Source organism: Theobroma cacao, chromosome 1 (assembly GCF_053813885.1).
Source record: "Theobroma cacao isolate CCN51 chromosome 1, ASM5381388v1, whole genome shotgun sequence".
NCBI lineage: Eukaryota > Viridiplantae > Streptophyta > Magnoliopsida > Malvales > Malvaceae > Theobroma > Theobroma cacao.
The window spans coordinates 42,291,772-42,307,364 of NC_142639.1; the positions used below are offsets into that span (position 1 = coordinate 42,291,772).

General features: G+C 35.8%; 2 protein-coding genes across 3 annotated transcripts; one reads left to right on the forward strand and one right to left on the reverse strand.

Annotated features, from left to right (window-relative positions):
* Nucleotides 1-55: 55 nt before the first annotated feature.
* On the forward strand, nt 56-8,325 carry CYL1 (alpha-N-acetylglucosaminidase family / NAGLU family). 2 transcript variants are annotated; one of them, XR_016028795.1, is made up of 19 exons: nt 56-465; nt 640-713; nt 978-1,189; nt 1,545-1,666; nt 1,802-1,887; nt 2,451-2,545; nt 2,721-2,802; nt 3,015-3,121; nt 3,675-3,705; nt 3,922-4,039; nt 4,449-4,499; nt 4,947-5,056; nt 5,229-5,331; nt 5,686-5,784; nt 6,083-6,193; nt 6,428-6,675; nt 7,376-7,613; nt 7,776-7,895; nt 7,980-8,120. XR_016028795.1 is itself a non-coding variant. In XM_088810491.1 (19 exons), the coding sequence occupies exons 1-19, from the start codon at nt 238-240 to the stop codon at nt 8,213-8,215; spliced, it is 2,430 nt and encodes an 809-aa protein (XP_088666617.1). In that variant the 5' UTR covers nt 58-237; the 3' UTR covers nt 8,216-8,325. The 2 variants fall into 2 exon arrangements, 1 of the variants encoding a protein (XP_088666617.1); XM_088810491.1 differs by having other exon boundaries at nt 58-465; nt 7,817-7,895; nt 7,980-8,325.
* Nucleotides 8,250-15,184, reverse strand: PAO1 (polyamine oxidase 1). The gene is made up of 10 exons (XM_007052418.3): nt 15,055-15,184; nt 14,647-14,896; nt 14,278-14,406; nt 14,083-14,144; nt 13,631-13,785; nt 12,169-12,312; nt 10,788-10,937; nt 9,503-9,757; nt 8,962-9,043; nt 8,250-8,870 (listed from the first exon to the last, which is right to left on the reverse strand). Exons 1-10 carry the CDS (start codon nt 15,104-15,106, stop codon nt 8,671-8,673), a joined length of 1,479 nt encoding a protein of 492 aa, XP_007052480.3. The 5' UTR covers nt 15,107-15,184; the 3' UTR covers nt 8,250-8,670.
* Nucleotides 15,185-15,593: the final 409 nt, after the last annotated feature.

A 15,593-nucleotide genomic window follows, 5' to 3' on the forward strand; every position in this document is an offset into this window, starting at 1 on the left:
AATAATAAAAGAATTTCAAGCTGACCACCGTAATTATTGTTAAAAAAAGGCGGCACGTTAACGACCACAAGCACTCGTGTCAGTCATTAGTTTCTTTGAGTTTCGACTGCTTGCCGTTTGGATTCTCTTCATCGTTTGTTTCTGTCTTTGACTCTTTCACGAGCACCCTGAACCATTGTTAATTTGGATTACCCTGGGGGGCAATCAGAATTCAGGAGAAATTCCCAGAATCAGGAAATGAAAATCATCGCTGCTTGTAACTGCCTTTTCAATGTAATTATCTTCATCTTGTTTCTAACAGTACTGCCACAATCCTTTGCGAGAACTGAAGCAGTCGAGCCGATACTCACACGGTTAGATTCTAAACGATCATCTCCATCTGTTCAAGAATCAGCTGCTAAAGCCGTTTTGGGAAGATTGCTCCCTACCCATTTTCACAGTTTTCACTTTGAGATTGTCCCCAAGGTTTGTCATTATATGTTGGGTCTGGTTTTCAAAATTGCTGGTTACTGTTGTTGTTACTTTACTCGTTTCAGTCATTGAATTCTGAAAGGGGAAATTAGTATAATTTGTTCTTGTTGTTACCATCTTTGACAGTTAGTTTTTTTTTTTTTTTTGTTTTTCACTTCCCAATATCAGGACGTTTGTGGTGGACGAAGTTGCTTTCTGATAGAAAATTACAATCGGACTAGCCAAGATGGACCAGAGATAATGTATGTACAAATTGATTCTTGTTTAAGAATCACGATTTCAGTTTCACATTATTGAGTGTGAGGGTGCATGTCTTTTAATGACTTTGTGTTTTGATCAGTGATCATAGCCCTCAGCATGGATAATGTTATTCCTGAATATAAGGATAAGACAAGGGGTTTGAGATTGTCTTCTTTTCTTCATTTTTGCTTCAGTTTAAGAAGATAGGGAAATGTTTAGTTTACTGTTTTGGCATTTTGGTTGCCGTTTTTTTTTTTCAATTCCAGAATTAAAGGTACCACAGCAGTTGAAATTGCATCCGGCCTCCACTGGTATATTAAATATTTCTGTGGTGCTCATGTATCTTGGGACAAGACTGGTGGTGTGCAGATAGCTTCTGTTCCCAAGCCAGGTTCATTGCCCCTTGTAAAAGATGGGGGTGTGCTGATTCAACGGCCAATACCATGGAACTATTACCAAAATGTTGTTACTTCTAGTTGTAAGTATGGAATCTTTGTTCCTATCTTCACTCTCTGCCATTCACAATGGTGGGTTTGCTTAATATCATATAGTCTTAGCACTCACAATCATCATAGGCCTGCATTCCCTGTTGAGAATGAAGAAAAAGGGTAATATTGTTTTAGATTGTTTTATAGTTGGAGTGTATTTTCAGTGTATGCAGAAGTACTTAAAGCCTTATCCTAATAATTAACAAGTGATTGACTCTGAGAACAAGATGATAACAACAGATATATAGTTTTGCTGAGCAAAAAACAAACAGATATAGAGTTTTAGGCATTTCATGATGTTGGTCGAATATATTACCCCCTGTAATATCATGTCCTTCCCTGCAGATTCATATGTGTGGTGGGATTGGCAAAGGTGGGAGAAAGAGATTGACTGGATGGCTCTTCAAGGAATTAACCTACCTTTGGCATTTACAGGCCAAGAAGCCATTTGGCAAAAAGTTTTCACGGTGAAGAACTTTTAATGTTGTTAAGCATCTTGATTTGTCCATATTGGTGCCATCTTATTAGTTTTCTCTTATGTTAATGTTGTCTGTCGATAATGGACTCAGTTCTATTATTGAGAATTGGCTTTTAATTTCTAGGGTTTTAATATTAGCATGGAAGATTTGAATAACTTCTTTGGTGGACCTGCTTTCCTTGCTTGGGCTCGCATGGGAAATTTACATGGGTAGGTAAATATGTTTTTTTTACTGTCATGCCTATTTCTCAAACATACTGACTACAAATAGAAGTTAATGTCGAAGTTGCCAGTTCTATATTTCATATTTGAATAGACACATTGGTTTTATTACACACTTTGGCATAAGAATGAATTATCCATATGGGTTATTAGTTAGAAAGCGTTTGAGCCAAATTAAACCCACCAAGTAGAAACTAATGTATAAGCCAATTTTAGCTGTCATCACAAATGGGTTATATACACAATTAATGTTCGTAGTGAATGAGTGTTCTATAGAACCTTCTATGATCCCTCCTTTGAACATATTTCAAATTTTTTTATATTATAGTGTACTCATGCACTTGTCAATTACAGAACATGATCATGATTATAAGGGCTTTAACAAATTCTAGTCATCACAAATAGAATCATAAAATATGGTGCGAGGAATGCAATGTTTTTGTTGAACTTTTGTGAATTGTTGGGTTAGTCAGTTTGTAATGAGTCCTGTTCTTCATTATACTTATCCTCCGCCTTTGGTTTGTTTGGACCTAAGATTTATTTTATCACAGGTGGGGTGGGCCTTTATCAAAAAACTGGTTGAAACAGCAATTAGTTTTACAAAAAAAGATACTATCTCGAATGTTAGAGCTAGGCATGACTCCAGGTATGGTCATCTGATGGAAATTATATTTTCATTTTCAGTGTTCATGTCACTTTGTGTATGTCTAATGCATCAAATAATTGCAGAAAAATTTTGTTCAAAGTTGGTTGGCACCTTGTAGTTTCATTATTGTTTAACGACGTAGCTAATAAACTATAATGTTTTCTATCTGCTCCAGTGCTTCCATCGTTCTCTGGGAATGTTCCAGCAGCTTTGAAGACAATATTTCCTTCAGCAAATATAACTAGACTAGGGGACTGGTACTTAATTTTCTACTATTGAGCACACATTATGAATTAATGATAGCATCCCTCATGGGTTTCACATAACACAAATTATGAATTGTTATTATTATTTTAATTATTTTGGACCATACATATGCATCATACGAATCATATCTGGTGGTTATTGCAAACCTTCTCTGATTATGTTTATCTGCATGAGTTTAAAATTCTGTTTTATCCCCTACTAGGAATACTGTAAATGGTGATCCCCGTTGGTGCTGCACTTATCTCCTGAATCCTTCTGATCCTTTATTTGTCAAGATTGGAGAGGCTTTTATTAGGCAGCAAATTGAAGGTGTTACTTGAATTAACCTTGTATTTGTTTAATCAGTATTATTATTATTTGTATTAATGTTTTAGAGAACATTCAGCATTTGACAATAAAATGATTGGGAAACTTTTGTTCTTTTAAATGGAAAATGTATATCAAATCTTAATGTACTACTACATGATTCTGTTAGGAATGCTGAATAAAAATAAGAAGGGAATTAGTTCTATACCAGGTGAAACTCTAAATTTGGCTCAATATATCTGAACATGTGAAACAAGCAAAAGAGGAGGGTATATTCCTAGTACAGGGGTAACATGAAATTTAGGTGTTAAATACACCACCTTTACTGAGATCTTATGTATATGTTGACTTCATTTATGTGAAGTATGAAAAGAAGGAAAGTACCAGAAAAGGTAAGCCTTTAATTTCTGAATTGATGACACATTTTATATTTCTGCTATACATAAAATATATTTAATAAGCTCTGTGGTTAAATATGAGCATTGTACAATGTAATCTTCCCTTCTTGATGCGTCAATTACTTATTTTGGGTTCACACTGTCTTCATCTACTTCAGAATATGGGGATGTGACGGATATTTACAACTGGTAATTTCCTTTATTTCACCAATCATAAAATGAGCTAGTAGCACTTACACACACACACACACACACACACACATTTATTTTTATGTATGTAAAACATACTTCATCTTCCTTTTTTTTTCAGTTTGTTAGGTCTTTTTTTTCCTTTTTTCGTTTTAGGCTGTGTGTACTTTGTACTATACTTGTGACATGGAATAAATACATATTACCTAACTGCAGTGACACATTCAATGAAAATTCACCGCCTACGAATGACCCAACATATATCTCATCACTTGGCGCTGCTGTGTATAAAGCAATGTCCAATGGTGACAAGGATGCTGTGTGGTTGATGCAAGTATGCTCTTTACTGCTCCTACACCACCCCCTGTTTTTTTCTGTTTCTTCTTTTGTGAATACTTTGTCATATACCAATAGAATAACCTATGATGTTAGGATCCTATAAACTGCTGTTTCACCTACCATACACAATCAGGCATATTTTTTTTTATTAATATGTAATATGATATTGGGCTGATAAGAAATTTTGCATGACTGCTGAAAATTATATTTTTAATGTCTCTGGGCTAAGACATAAAAAATGGATAAGCAGCTCAGGTAAATCCTACTTTGTTATATGAATATCTGCCTTGCATGATCATTTTACTGTATGTGTTGACCATACATGGCCATATGTAAGTTAGCTCCTGCACTGCAGGTTTCTTTTCTCAGTTCAATTATTACTTGATTATTCTACCAATGTGCAGGGTTGGCTTTTCTACTCAGACTCAACTTTCTGGAAGCCACCCCAAATGAAGGTATATATTTACTTAGGACATTAGTATTAGCTAGCATATTTTGTTCTTTCCTAGTCATTGTTATGGAAGTAGATTAAATAATTTTGAGGTGTATGAAAAGTTTTATCCCTTGAAATGATCTAAACTATACAATTGATGTCTGGACAATCACTCAGTTTTGAAGTTATTGAGTTCTCAACTAAGGCTTCTAATAGGAAAAGAGACATGGGCGATAAGGAGGATTGATGGATCTTGCTACAGCTAACACCTTGTGCATTGGTGCAGGAAATCATTGTGATAGCCAATGGATAGAGCATTATGATAATAGCATTTGATAGAACTGGATCTTCAAGTATTATTGGTTTCTGAATAATTCTCAAGCTTAGGAACTTGTACCTTTTGGCATCATAAAATTGCTAGGGTTATTTTCTTAAGTTTTGTTGATCATATAACTGGTGATATCTGCAGGCACTTTTACATTCTGTTCCACAAGGGAAAATGATAGTTCTTGATTTATTTGCTGATGTCAAACCAATATGGGCTGCTTCCTCTCAATTTTTTGGCACCCCTTATGTCTGGTAGTAGTCTCATCATTTTCTCCTCCTGCAATTTCACAGCATTACATAACCATTAGCAGGATGTGATTAGCTTTCAAATTTTCTTTCTTAATTTTTTTTTTATTTTTTATCCCCTTTATTATTCTTTGAGATTGATGTTTGTGGTAAAAACATTCACTAAAATCTATATCAGGTGTCTACTGCATAATTTTGGAGGAAATATTGAAATGTACGGTACATTGGATGCAATTTCTTCTGGTCCAGTTGATGCTCACATCAGTGAAAATTCAACCATGGTATGCAGAGGGTCATGCGTTTGAATACCTTCTAGTTATTGCTATGAAACTTATATTTCAAATATGTAAAACTTTTAGGACTACAAAGTGCTATTTTAGACTAACCAACATGATGATTTTAGTTAAAAGATCATATAACTTCCATGTATACACCGTCTATGGGATACCGTTATTTTCCCATTCTTTTGAACTTATTTTTTGCATTCAGTGGTGTTAGATGACTTTAGATGTCTAACACTACATGAACTTTCAGTACTTCTGTCTTCTGACACAATTTGTTTTATTTTGAAGAGCTTCTGACACAATATTGCTTTAATGTTTCGATAATGGAACTTTTAATAATGTCTGATGTAGGTTGGTGTTGGCTTGTGCATGGAAGGAATAGAGCAAAATCCGGTTGTTTATGAGTTAATGTCTGAAATGGCATTTCGAAAGGAAAAAGTTCAAGTTCTGGTAATTGCATTCAATTGCTTGAAGTACTTTTTGTTTAAGAACTTAAAAGTGATGCTAATTACCTTTTACCTCTTTCCTATTCTGTTAAGATAAAGTCCATTATGTTTCAAGTTAGAAGATAGGACTCTCTCTCTCTCTCTCTCTCTCTCTCTCTCACTCACACATTTCGAGGTTTTAATTCTATATTCTGAAGCTTTACTGAGGATCATGACATAATTGAGATGCATGTAGTGATATTGCTCTAATGCTTCTTTTCAATTGTCAAGGCTGTGCCAAAATCTAACTTCTTTCTTTGCAGGAATGGCTGAAGACCTACACTCATAGACGTTATGGTAAATCAATTCAACAAATTGAAGAAGCTTGGGAAATATTGTATCACACTGTTTACAATTGTACAGACGGAATTGCTGTATGTTTCTCTGTTGAGATGCAAATTGCTATCTCATATTTACTTCCATATTTTACTCTTAATTCAAAGACGCCAATGTTAGCTGATTACAATATGGTTGGCCTTCAAGTTTTACTGTGGAAATATATCTACTTGGAATAGATTCTTCAGCTGCAATCTTTAACTTCTGAGTTTTGTACTTAAGGACATTTTCTAACCAAATAGGAGCTAATATAAACTCTTCCTTTGTTTCAGGACCATAACACAGATTTTATAGTCAAATTTCCAGATTGGGATCCATCAACAAATTCTGGATCTCAAACATCAAAGCTAGACAATATGCATAAGCTCCACACAATAACTGAAAACAGAAGATTTTTATTTCAAGAAACTATCTCTGATCTGCCTCAAGCACATTTGTGGTATTCTACTCATGAGGTTGTCAATGCTTTAAAACTCTTCCTTGCGGCTGGAAATGATTTAGCTGGGAGCCTCACATATAGGTCAATTATTTTTACTTATTTTCTTCTCTTCCAGATATCTATCGAAAACAATATATAAAAGCAACTTCTGGTTTCTGAATAGTCGTTTATGTACTGCATACCAGTTGAGCTATATGCATCTGTCATTTCCTGTTATATACATGTGGCTAGTATAGTCTATTTGGAATGAAAAAGAATGTCCCCCTTCCCCATTAGGCTCATTGTAGTCAAATCTTTAGCAAGAGTTATCTTCCCTGCGACAACACACCCCCCCCCCCCCCCCCCCCCCTTCTTTTCCCAACCCTTTTATTCTAACCCTTCTCACCTCTTCATCTAGCAATATTTATCAATAGTTCTTTCCCCCCACTGTTCCCTGAGGAAATTGTAGCTAAAACATTCAACTTGAACCATGAAGAACAAAATGCAGATATATGCTTACATGATATTTAAGTGCTCAATAAATTTTGTCGGCTTATTTGGATCAAGCTGTTGAAGGGCACAACCATTCAGTAACAAACTAACAATACATAAATGGTGAGGAAATTGAAAAAACATCTTTCCCATAAGTTTCAGTTGCCTTCATCATTATCATGCTGATGATATATCTTACTCAGTTGATATTAGAAGATTAACAGATTATCTGATGCATGCTAGAACTAGAAGAAGAGGAGGTAAAAACATAAATAAGAATTATATCTCCTTATGCATGGTTTTTTGACAGATATGACTTAGTTGACTTAACACGTCAAGTGCTGTCAAAGCTAGCAAACCAAGTCTATTTGGATGCAGTGAAAGCTTTCCGAAGGAAGGATGTCAAAGCTTTAAACGTTCACAGTCAGAAGTTTCTTCAACTAATAAAGGACATCGATATTCTTCTTGCTTCCGATGACAATTTTCTGCTTGGAACATGGCTTGAAAGTGCAAAAACGTTGGCAGAAAATCCAAGTGAGATGCAACAGGTGTGAACAAATATTTTCCTCATCGTTTTGTTACTTTAATAGTTGAGTAATTAGTCAGGGACAATAGCATACCATTTCATCGGTCATATTGCACAGACAAGTTGAGTCAGATTTTGGTGCTGGATTAATCAGATGTCTAATGATATATCTAGCATTTTCCAGTGGTTCAAGGCTCATGGACTTACATCTGTTCCATGTGACAGTATGAATGGAATGCTAGAACGCAAGTGACAATGTGGTTTGATACCACGACAACGAATCAGAGCAAGCTTCATGATTATGGTAATTTTAAACATATTCCATCATCCAAAATAAATCGATCCCTTATTTCTAGTGTAACATTAAATCTTTCTCTCTCCTCATTAGCGAACAAGTTTTGGAGTGGACTGCTGGAAGGGTACTATCTCCCACGAGCTTCAAGCTATTTTAGTTGTCTGTCAAAAAGCTTGAAGGAGAATGAGAGTTTCAAGTTGGTGGAATGGAGGAAAGAATGGGTAGCGTTCTCAAATAAATGGCAAGAAGGTGTAGAACTGTATCCATTGAAGGCCAAAGGAGATTTCCTTTCTATTGCCAAAGCCTTGTTTGAAAAATATTTCAATTAAGGTTAGTTGCAAGATTAACAATTCAAAAACAAGATTAAGAGAGCAGAAGAGTTCTTTCTTATATTAACATTTTAAGTACAATTAGAATCTGAAGTGTGAGTTCTTCCTCTTTTTTTTTCTTCTATCATTTTCTCATCCAAATCTATTGAACAACTGTTACATGGATGCCTGGGGTAAAACTGGTTCCTTTGTCAAAATTCCAAAAGCCAGGCACCACCAGTGAAGAGTAGCAGCTGCTCTCGGAAGACAATCAGAAATGATCACACCACTTTCAGACATCTTTTCCTCTGTTTCTTGTAATTATCATCTCTTTCATTCGAACTTGTCTGTGGTGTTAAAAGGGGTTGGTCTAGGCTTGGATCGGAACCCATTTTTCCATCCATCTCATTCTCGATGTTTTCATCATCATCATCATCATCATCATCATCACTGTTATCAAAGTTAGGTCCATGTAGTCATAAGATTGCTTCCGGAATGGCACCAAGCTTGCTGCTAAGATATAATTGTGTAGGAACATCACATTTGTGGAGACCTGAGACTGCATCCGTCTGTGTCAAAGTTAATGCTAGCAAGGGTTCTAGCAAGAAAGTTTGATTCTCATTTTTTCTTTCATCCTTCCTTATTTCTTCCAGTACTGCTTTACTTGTGTCAATACCTGTAAACATTTAATCTCAGAATTGGTCAGAACTCAGACAATAGGGTTCACGAATTTCTCTCGAGTCAGTTAAATTTTCATGTATCCTCACCTGCAAGGTATCCACCATGCACATAGCCATTAAATCTTTCACTTGTGTGTTCGCCTGTGAAGAAAATGCGTCCAACTGGGGCCTGAAGGAAATTTAAAAAAAAGAAAAAGGGAAAAGGAAAAGCCAACAGTGTTAAAATCATGATTCAATATTCTAATGCAGCTTGCTGCTTGCGTTATGAGGTTATCTTAAGCATCCAAAGAAAAAGATTTGCTTTATGTATCTCTGTATCATGGATAAAATAATCAACCCAAAGCGGAACTATGACCAGCAGAAAAGCAGAGCATTAGATAAATGGCTTTTCTCCCATATATATATATATATATATATAATTCTACCAATCCTCAAATCAGACACAGGAAGAATTTAACAGTTCCCCTTGATTCAACCAGTTAGATTTCTTTCGTTCATTTTCAGATCATGCATTACTTGGATATTACCAATAGAAATATAGTTGCTAATAGCCTGAGAGATTAACGTTCAGAATGTCAAAACACATGCAGAGTAGAATTTGATCTTAAAAGTAAATACTATGAGTTACCTTAATGTCATTAACAACTTGGTTATTAGAGATTATGGGGTAGTTGCTGTAGCTGCCACGCTGGAACCTGTTGTTCCACCAGCGGGGAACAAGTATATCGGTGGCATTAGGTATGTCGGGCCCAAACATGTCCCTAAGCACACCCATAGCTTCCTTCAACGTCTCTTCATCGGATTGAGCTTCCACACGTTTTGATTCACCATTCGTCAATGTTACGACCAAAATATTCGAGCCAGGGTAGGCATTCTCCATGTGCTGATGAGATAGCAACAGATCAGCAGTCAATTTGGATGAATTCAAGGAGCAGTTAGAAATGAATGGATGATACAAAACTCTAGTAGATGCTTAAAGATGTAGGATTCTCATTCAAAATATCAATTTTTTTTTTTATTAATCATTATACAAGTAAAGAATCTACATTGAAAAACTCAATACACCTCAAATAAGATAAAAGACAGTACGATTCCATATTGCCTCCACAAGAGGCCACCCATCATTAAAAAGATGTTCAGTTTTCTTCGAAATCAAACAAGAAAAGTAAATTATGATTTTGTGGGTATCAAAGCTTATTATCAAAGGCATATGAACATCAGTCCCTCCATTAAAAACACAGAAAACAGCGCAGATAGTGACTGGTTCCTACAATGCAACCAATTCAGAGCCCTAAGACAGTGACCAAACACTATCAGATACACAAACATGCAAGGAGAAACCATTCCGTGCCAACAATTCTCTTGCAGTAGGTAATCTCTACAAGCAAATAACTACTAAATATTTTAATATGTCTTTTAGCTGCGGTAGTTGCCCAAAAAACTTGATTTAAGGTTATTTTCATATGTGATAATACAAGTAGCATTTGTCATATTATCTCAAATCCATAGTATCAGTCATCACATTTTGACATATCATGTACGGCTGCTAGGTTCTTAATGATAGACCCTAGCACATTCGACAAACAGCAAAGTCAACCACCAACCACATTACAGATTAATATATGCCAGTAATTACTGGAAATTTGTATTTTAGAGGCAATGCCTTATCAATTATGTAACATTACAGCATTGTCGTTTTATGCGGAAAAACAGGGTTTTTATAACATGATAAATAGGTCAGCCTGGGATCAAGGGCAGCACACAGCGCAATGCATTGAATCAAAATAAACCAAAATGAAAAAATATTGAATTTTCAGTTTACTAAAGTGACAGCAACAACAAAAGGATTAGTCAGACCAAACATCAAAGTTAGCTGGCAACTATATTATAAAGGAAAGAACGATTAGACTAACCTGCCAAAACGTGTAATAGCCTCTCCGCTCGTGAGCATAGATGAAGAACTCTTTCTCAGGCCCACAAGGCCAGAACTTACAAGGAAACTTGAGGAAGATCTTGGTATACACCATCACATCACATTTCTCTATGGCTTCCGTTTTCCACCTCTGTTATCATTTAATACTTTTTTTCTCGATATTAATATTTAATCAAGCATAAGTAATTTTATAGTAATCAAAGGAAATTTTACACGACTAAGCAATCTAAAGCCCAGGGACCACTACAGGAAATAATTGCATGGGATATAATAAGCAAAATCATAGTCTGAGACATCTCTAAGAAATTCTTTCCAAGCTCATTCTGTGTAAGTGGTGGATTTTTCATTTTAATAGCCAAATTATGATTTTCGCTGTAACAGACAACTTCCATAATTGACTAGCATTCAAAAGGCATTTCTTCTTTGTTCCAAGCCTCATTATCATCACCAAAAATCCTACATACTAAACACATGAATTTGATACTCAACCTCAACCTCAAATTCTTCATATATTTTCTCATAGATTGTTGGTCACGATCTCACACTAGTTCCAGTTCTACTATATATTAGCACCAATCAAGAGGATGAGTGATGACTACTGCTCTGTACCTTATGGCTAGGTCTAAACATGGCTTACCTGCTCACAGATATGCTTAAATCATGGGTTGCCCTAAGCACTAGTCCGAGTGAAATAGCAACACCTATCTGTCATACATGACTATTGAGTTTTTGAGAAATCTAACTATCAAGCCAAAGTTTCCCCGGAAAAGCATGTTAAGGCTTTGAACTCCACACATTCTACCATTGCTAAGACTAGCCTGTTTAATTAGTAGTAGTATCATATTTTCAAGAAAATGAAATGCAGCTGTCAACAATATATTTTATATGCAGATTATCACCCCACACCGTACACGTGTTGTACTAAAAAAAAAAATCTCAAAGCCAGAAAAGTACTAATCACATGAGCCTATGGGTTACAAAATCTGTGGATCACCGTGCAACCCATGGTATTTGCTTGTAATAAAGGCACCTCGAAAATATATATCCCTTTCATCACCCACCAGCAATCTCTATTTAATACAGCTAAGTGGCTGGAGCCATGAATTCTGACTCTTTCCAACTTTATGATATTTACTATTGTGGCCCACACCTTATAAAATAAGGAAAACACTTTGGCAACTCCCATCTATGGGGACCCATAGCCTAGGGTTCTTATCCTATTGCATTCAACGGTCAAGATCCTCCTATTAATGCAGATAATGTTGATGAACAAGTGTTCATAGAAAAGCTAGATTCTAGTGGGTTTTTACTACTATAAAAAAGGGAGATAAAAACATATAATAAAGAAAGAGGATACGTACGGGCAAGGGTGGCCTGAAGGAAATGAGATCGCTTTGGAGAACACCAATGCTAGCAGACAAAATCACGTAGTTGGCTTCGTAGACGCAACCATCTTCTGTTTTCACCGTGACGCCGTTTCTCGAGTGCTGTAATTCCCTGACAACCTGCCCCGAATCCATGCACAAAGAAACATCTTCAGCATCATAATAATATATGATACTCGTAAACAGGAACTAATAAATTAATTGAAATTTTAAAAAAAAATTAATAGAAGTCCAAGGTAACAGCCAACGAGTCTCATAAGATTCTGAGAAGTCAAAGCAAGAAAACCCGTGCAGTTCAGATATCAGAAGCAGAAACGGGAAAGATTTATTGAAGGAGGTACATGGAGCCCCATGCCCCCATTACCTATTTAAGGGAGGTTTCTAAAAGACTCTGTGAATAGTAGAAAAAAAAGGGGGAAAGTGTTCACTATTTGTCTGATTTTAGAGCAATCGAGATAGTGAAGACAACAACATATTAAATGAAGAAAATGACAAGACTCTCTATTTGCATGTTCTTATGCGAGTTTGATAAGACATCTCAACTCCTGGGTGTTGTTCTCTGGTCATTGTGGACAGTGCGCAGGATAGTGAAAATTGGGGAACTTAGGGCCCTACTGATTGATGATAGTGAGGTAAAAGTGCTTGAAAGGTTTTAAACATGAAGCTCGATTGAAATGAAAAATATAAGGTCAAACTATGCCCTGTTTAAGGGTCCTCAACTCCTCAAAGTTTCACAACTTTGCATCATTGAAATTGCTCACAGTTGGGAACAGACCCAACATCTGAGGTTGACTAATTATTTTCTTGTTTTCAAACGTGTTAAAATCATTGCAGTGAAGGAAAAGAAGAGTTCAGCTCATAAACCAAGAAAAAAAAAACAAAAAGAATTCCAATAATTTCAACGAGAAATATATACGATTAGTGTTAGTATTAAAAGAATAACGAGCTTTGGTCTATGATCATGATGACGATGATGATCTGATAGCTAGAAAAGAAAAAAGATGATAAAATAATTCATTAAGAAAAGAAATTAAAAAACAGAACCCTGAAAACAGTTGACCCTCCATAGTGAAGAAAAAGGTGTATCTAAGAAACATTATATAATAATAAAAACAACAATAAAATAAACAAAGGTGAAAATAGCTTTCAGTAAACGTCATTATCTGCAAACTCCCAAAAGTGGGTCAATCAATCTCAACAACAAAAAGAAAGCAGTGCATGCATACAAAACAGAGCTTCAGATTTTTTTGCACACTTTCTGCTCTTTTTTTCTATTTTCTGTATTTATTATCTCATTGCTCTCTGTCCCTCTGTTTTCATCCCATGATTGAGTGACAAGAAAACAAAACAACCATATCATATGGACTGAAAAATTGATTAAAAAAAGCAAAACAAATTGAAAGGTGAAGCAAAAGAATCAAAGAGTTGGATTTTATACCTTGTTGAGTTTGAGACGACTGTCCAGGATTTTACCCTCCGACGTAAAGAGAAAATCCTCAGCCATTTTATGCAGTAAATACTCGTAACCTCTTTCATCTGCCACCAAAAACTCTCTTTCTCCAAAATCTACGTATGTTGATATTGGCTCCACCTCTGTATGCAAAACAGCAAGCATTAGCAAAAGGAAAAAACAGGGAAATTTAATGCTCTGTTCAGTGTCAATGTACAAGAAGAAATTTCTAATGAAATAATCATTGTTATTTGTATTGTTTTCCTTTCTTATTATGACTACTAATTACCGTCAGGTGTCCGGTCAAGATTTCTTTAAGCATATTTTTCACGAAGCAGAACAATCCAAATGCATGAATCATAATTAAATATTTTCAATTGCATTTCTTGACTTTTCTCAGCATCCAAACAGGGAAAAACAGAATGGGTGGTGGAACTTGCCTGCCATCTCAAAATCGTGTAATATGAAGTCAATTGCGAGCTCTATTGGTGTCTTCGGCGTTCTAAAAAAATCCACAATGAAAAACCAAAAATGTATGGGAAAAGTTAATTCACTGACATTTAAGAGAAAAAAAGAAAAGCACTACCAGTGAATTAGTAATTAATGATTATGAAATTATCATCTGTTCTTCTTACAGAGGTTGGTCGGTTCCTTTGGAGGCATCGTCGACACAGTTTGCATCTAGGTCCCTTAGTTTCTGAATCGCTGAGTCCACCGCTTTTTTGTACGAGTCTGCGGCGATTCCACTCGGAAATATCTTCCCGCTGCAACTCATTCATACAAATATTAAACTTTAATACATTAATACGCATAATTTCCTTTTTTTTTATTTCTTGAAAAACAGAGACTCAACAGAAAAAACTAGAAGAAGAAAAGCCAATTTACGCCGGCGAATCCAAATTGTCCACACGGCGTCTTTCAGATAAAAAAGTTTTCTCATTTTCAAAGCTCAACCGTTCACCGCCAAATAAAATAGTTAAAAATCTCAGGTTTCGGATTCGGACCTCCGATCATAGATGTTATAGCGGGCATTGCTGTAGTCAGAGAAACAGGTTCGGAGGCCCAACTGTGCGGCAATCTCCCAAACCGGGTTGGACTCTTTACCACCTACACCGGCGATCCAACCGGCCCCTAGCTCCACCGACACGCCTCCGAAATTTTCTTTCCGGATCCTACCGCCAATTCTATCGGAGGCTTCCAAAATCACCAAATCCTCAATTCCGTTCTCAGCCAAAACCTTCGCCGCCGATATACCTAACCAGAATTTAAAAAATCATCAATTAAAAAACACAATTTCTCGTTTCTCAACAATTTTTTTTTTCAAATTATCAACACACAATAACACGTAATATCCACATCTTTCTTCGTTAACAAGAATGTATTATTCGGTTAGATTGTTCTCCGTTACCGACCGGAGATGCCGGCGCCGATTACGACAACGGAGGAGCGAGTTGAGGAATCCATCTACGAGAGCGATTAAAAAGAAAAAAAAAGAAAGATAGAGGAGGAATGTGTCTGAGTTTGTGTCGTTGTAGTCTGCTGGCGAGAGGGGCAGATATAGCGGGAGTCAGTTTATATAGGCTTTTTTTTTTTTCCTATTTTTTATTTTTTTATTTCCTTAATTTCTTTTTAAAATAATTTAAAAAAATGTGCTTTTTGATTTGTTTCAACTTTTTCAAGTTGTACACGAACAAGTAAGTGAGCGTAGTCTGATCGAATTTCTACTCCTGATTGACGAGGATTTGACGCGTTCCTCCACAGCCAAAAGGACATATTGGTCTTTTTCATTAGCTAGATTTGAGGACGTCTGAAATTTTTATTGGACAAATTTCACTTTCACTATATAATTTTAATTTTTTTACTTAATACTTTCTGCTCTTTTCTCAACCTTTTGTGAATAAATTTTATTTTTAAAAATAATTACACCTTTAATTTTTGATTCGAAAATATT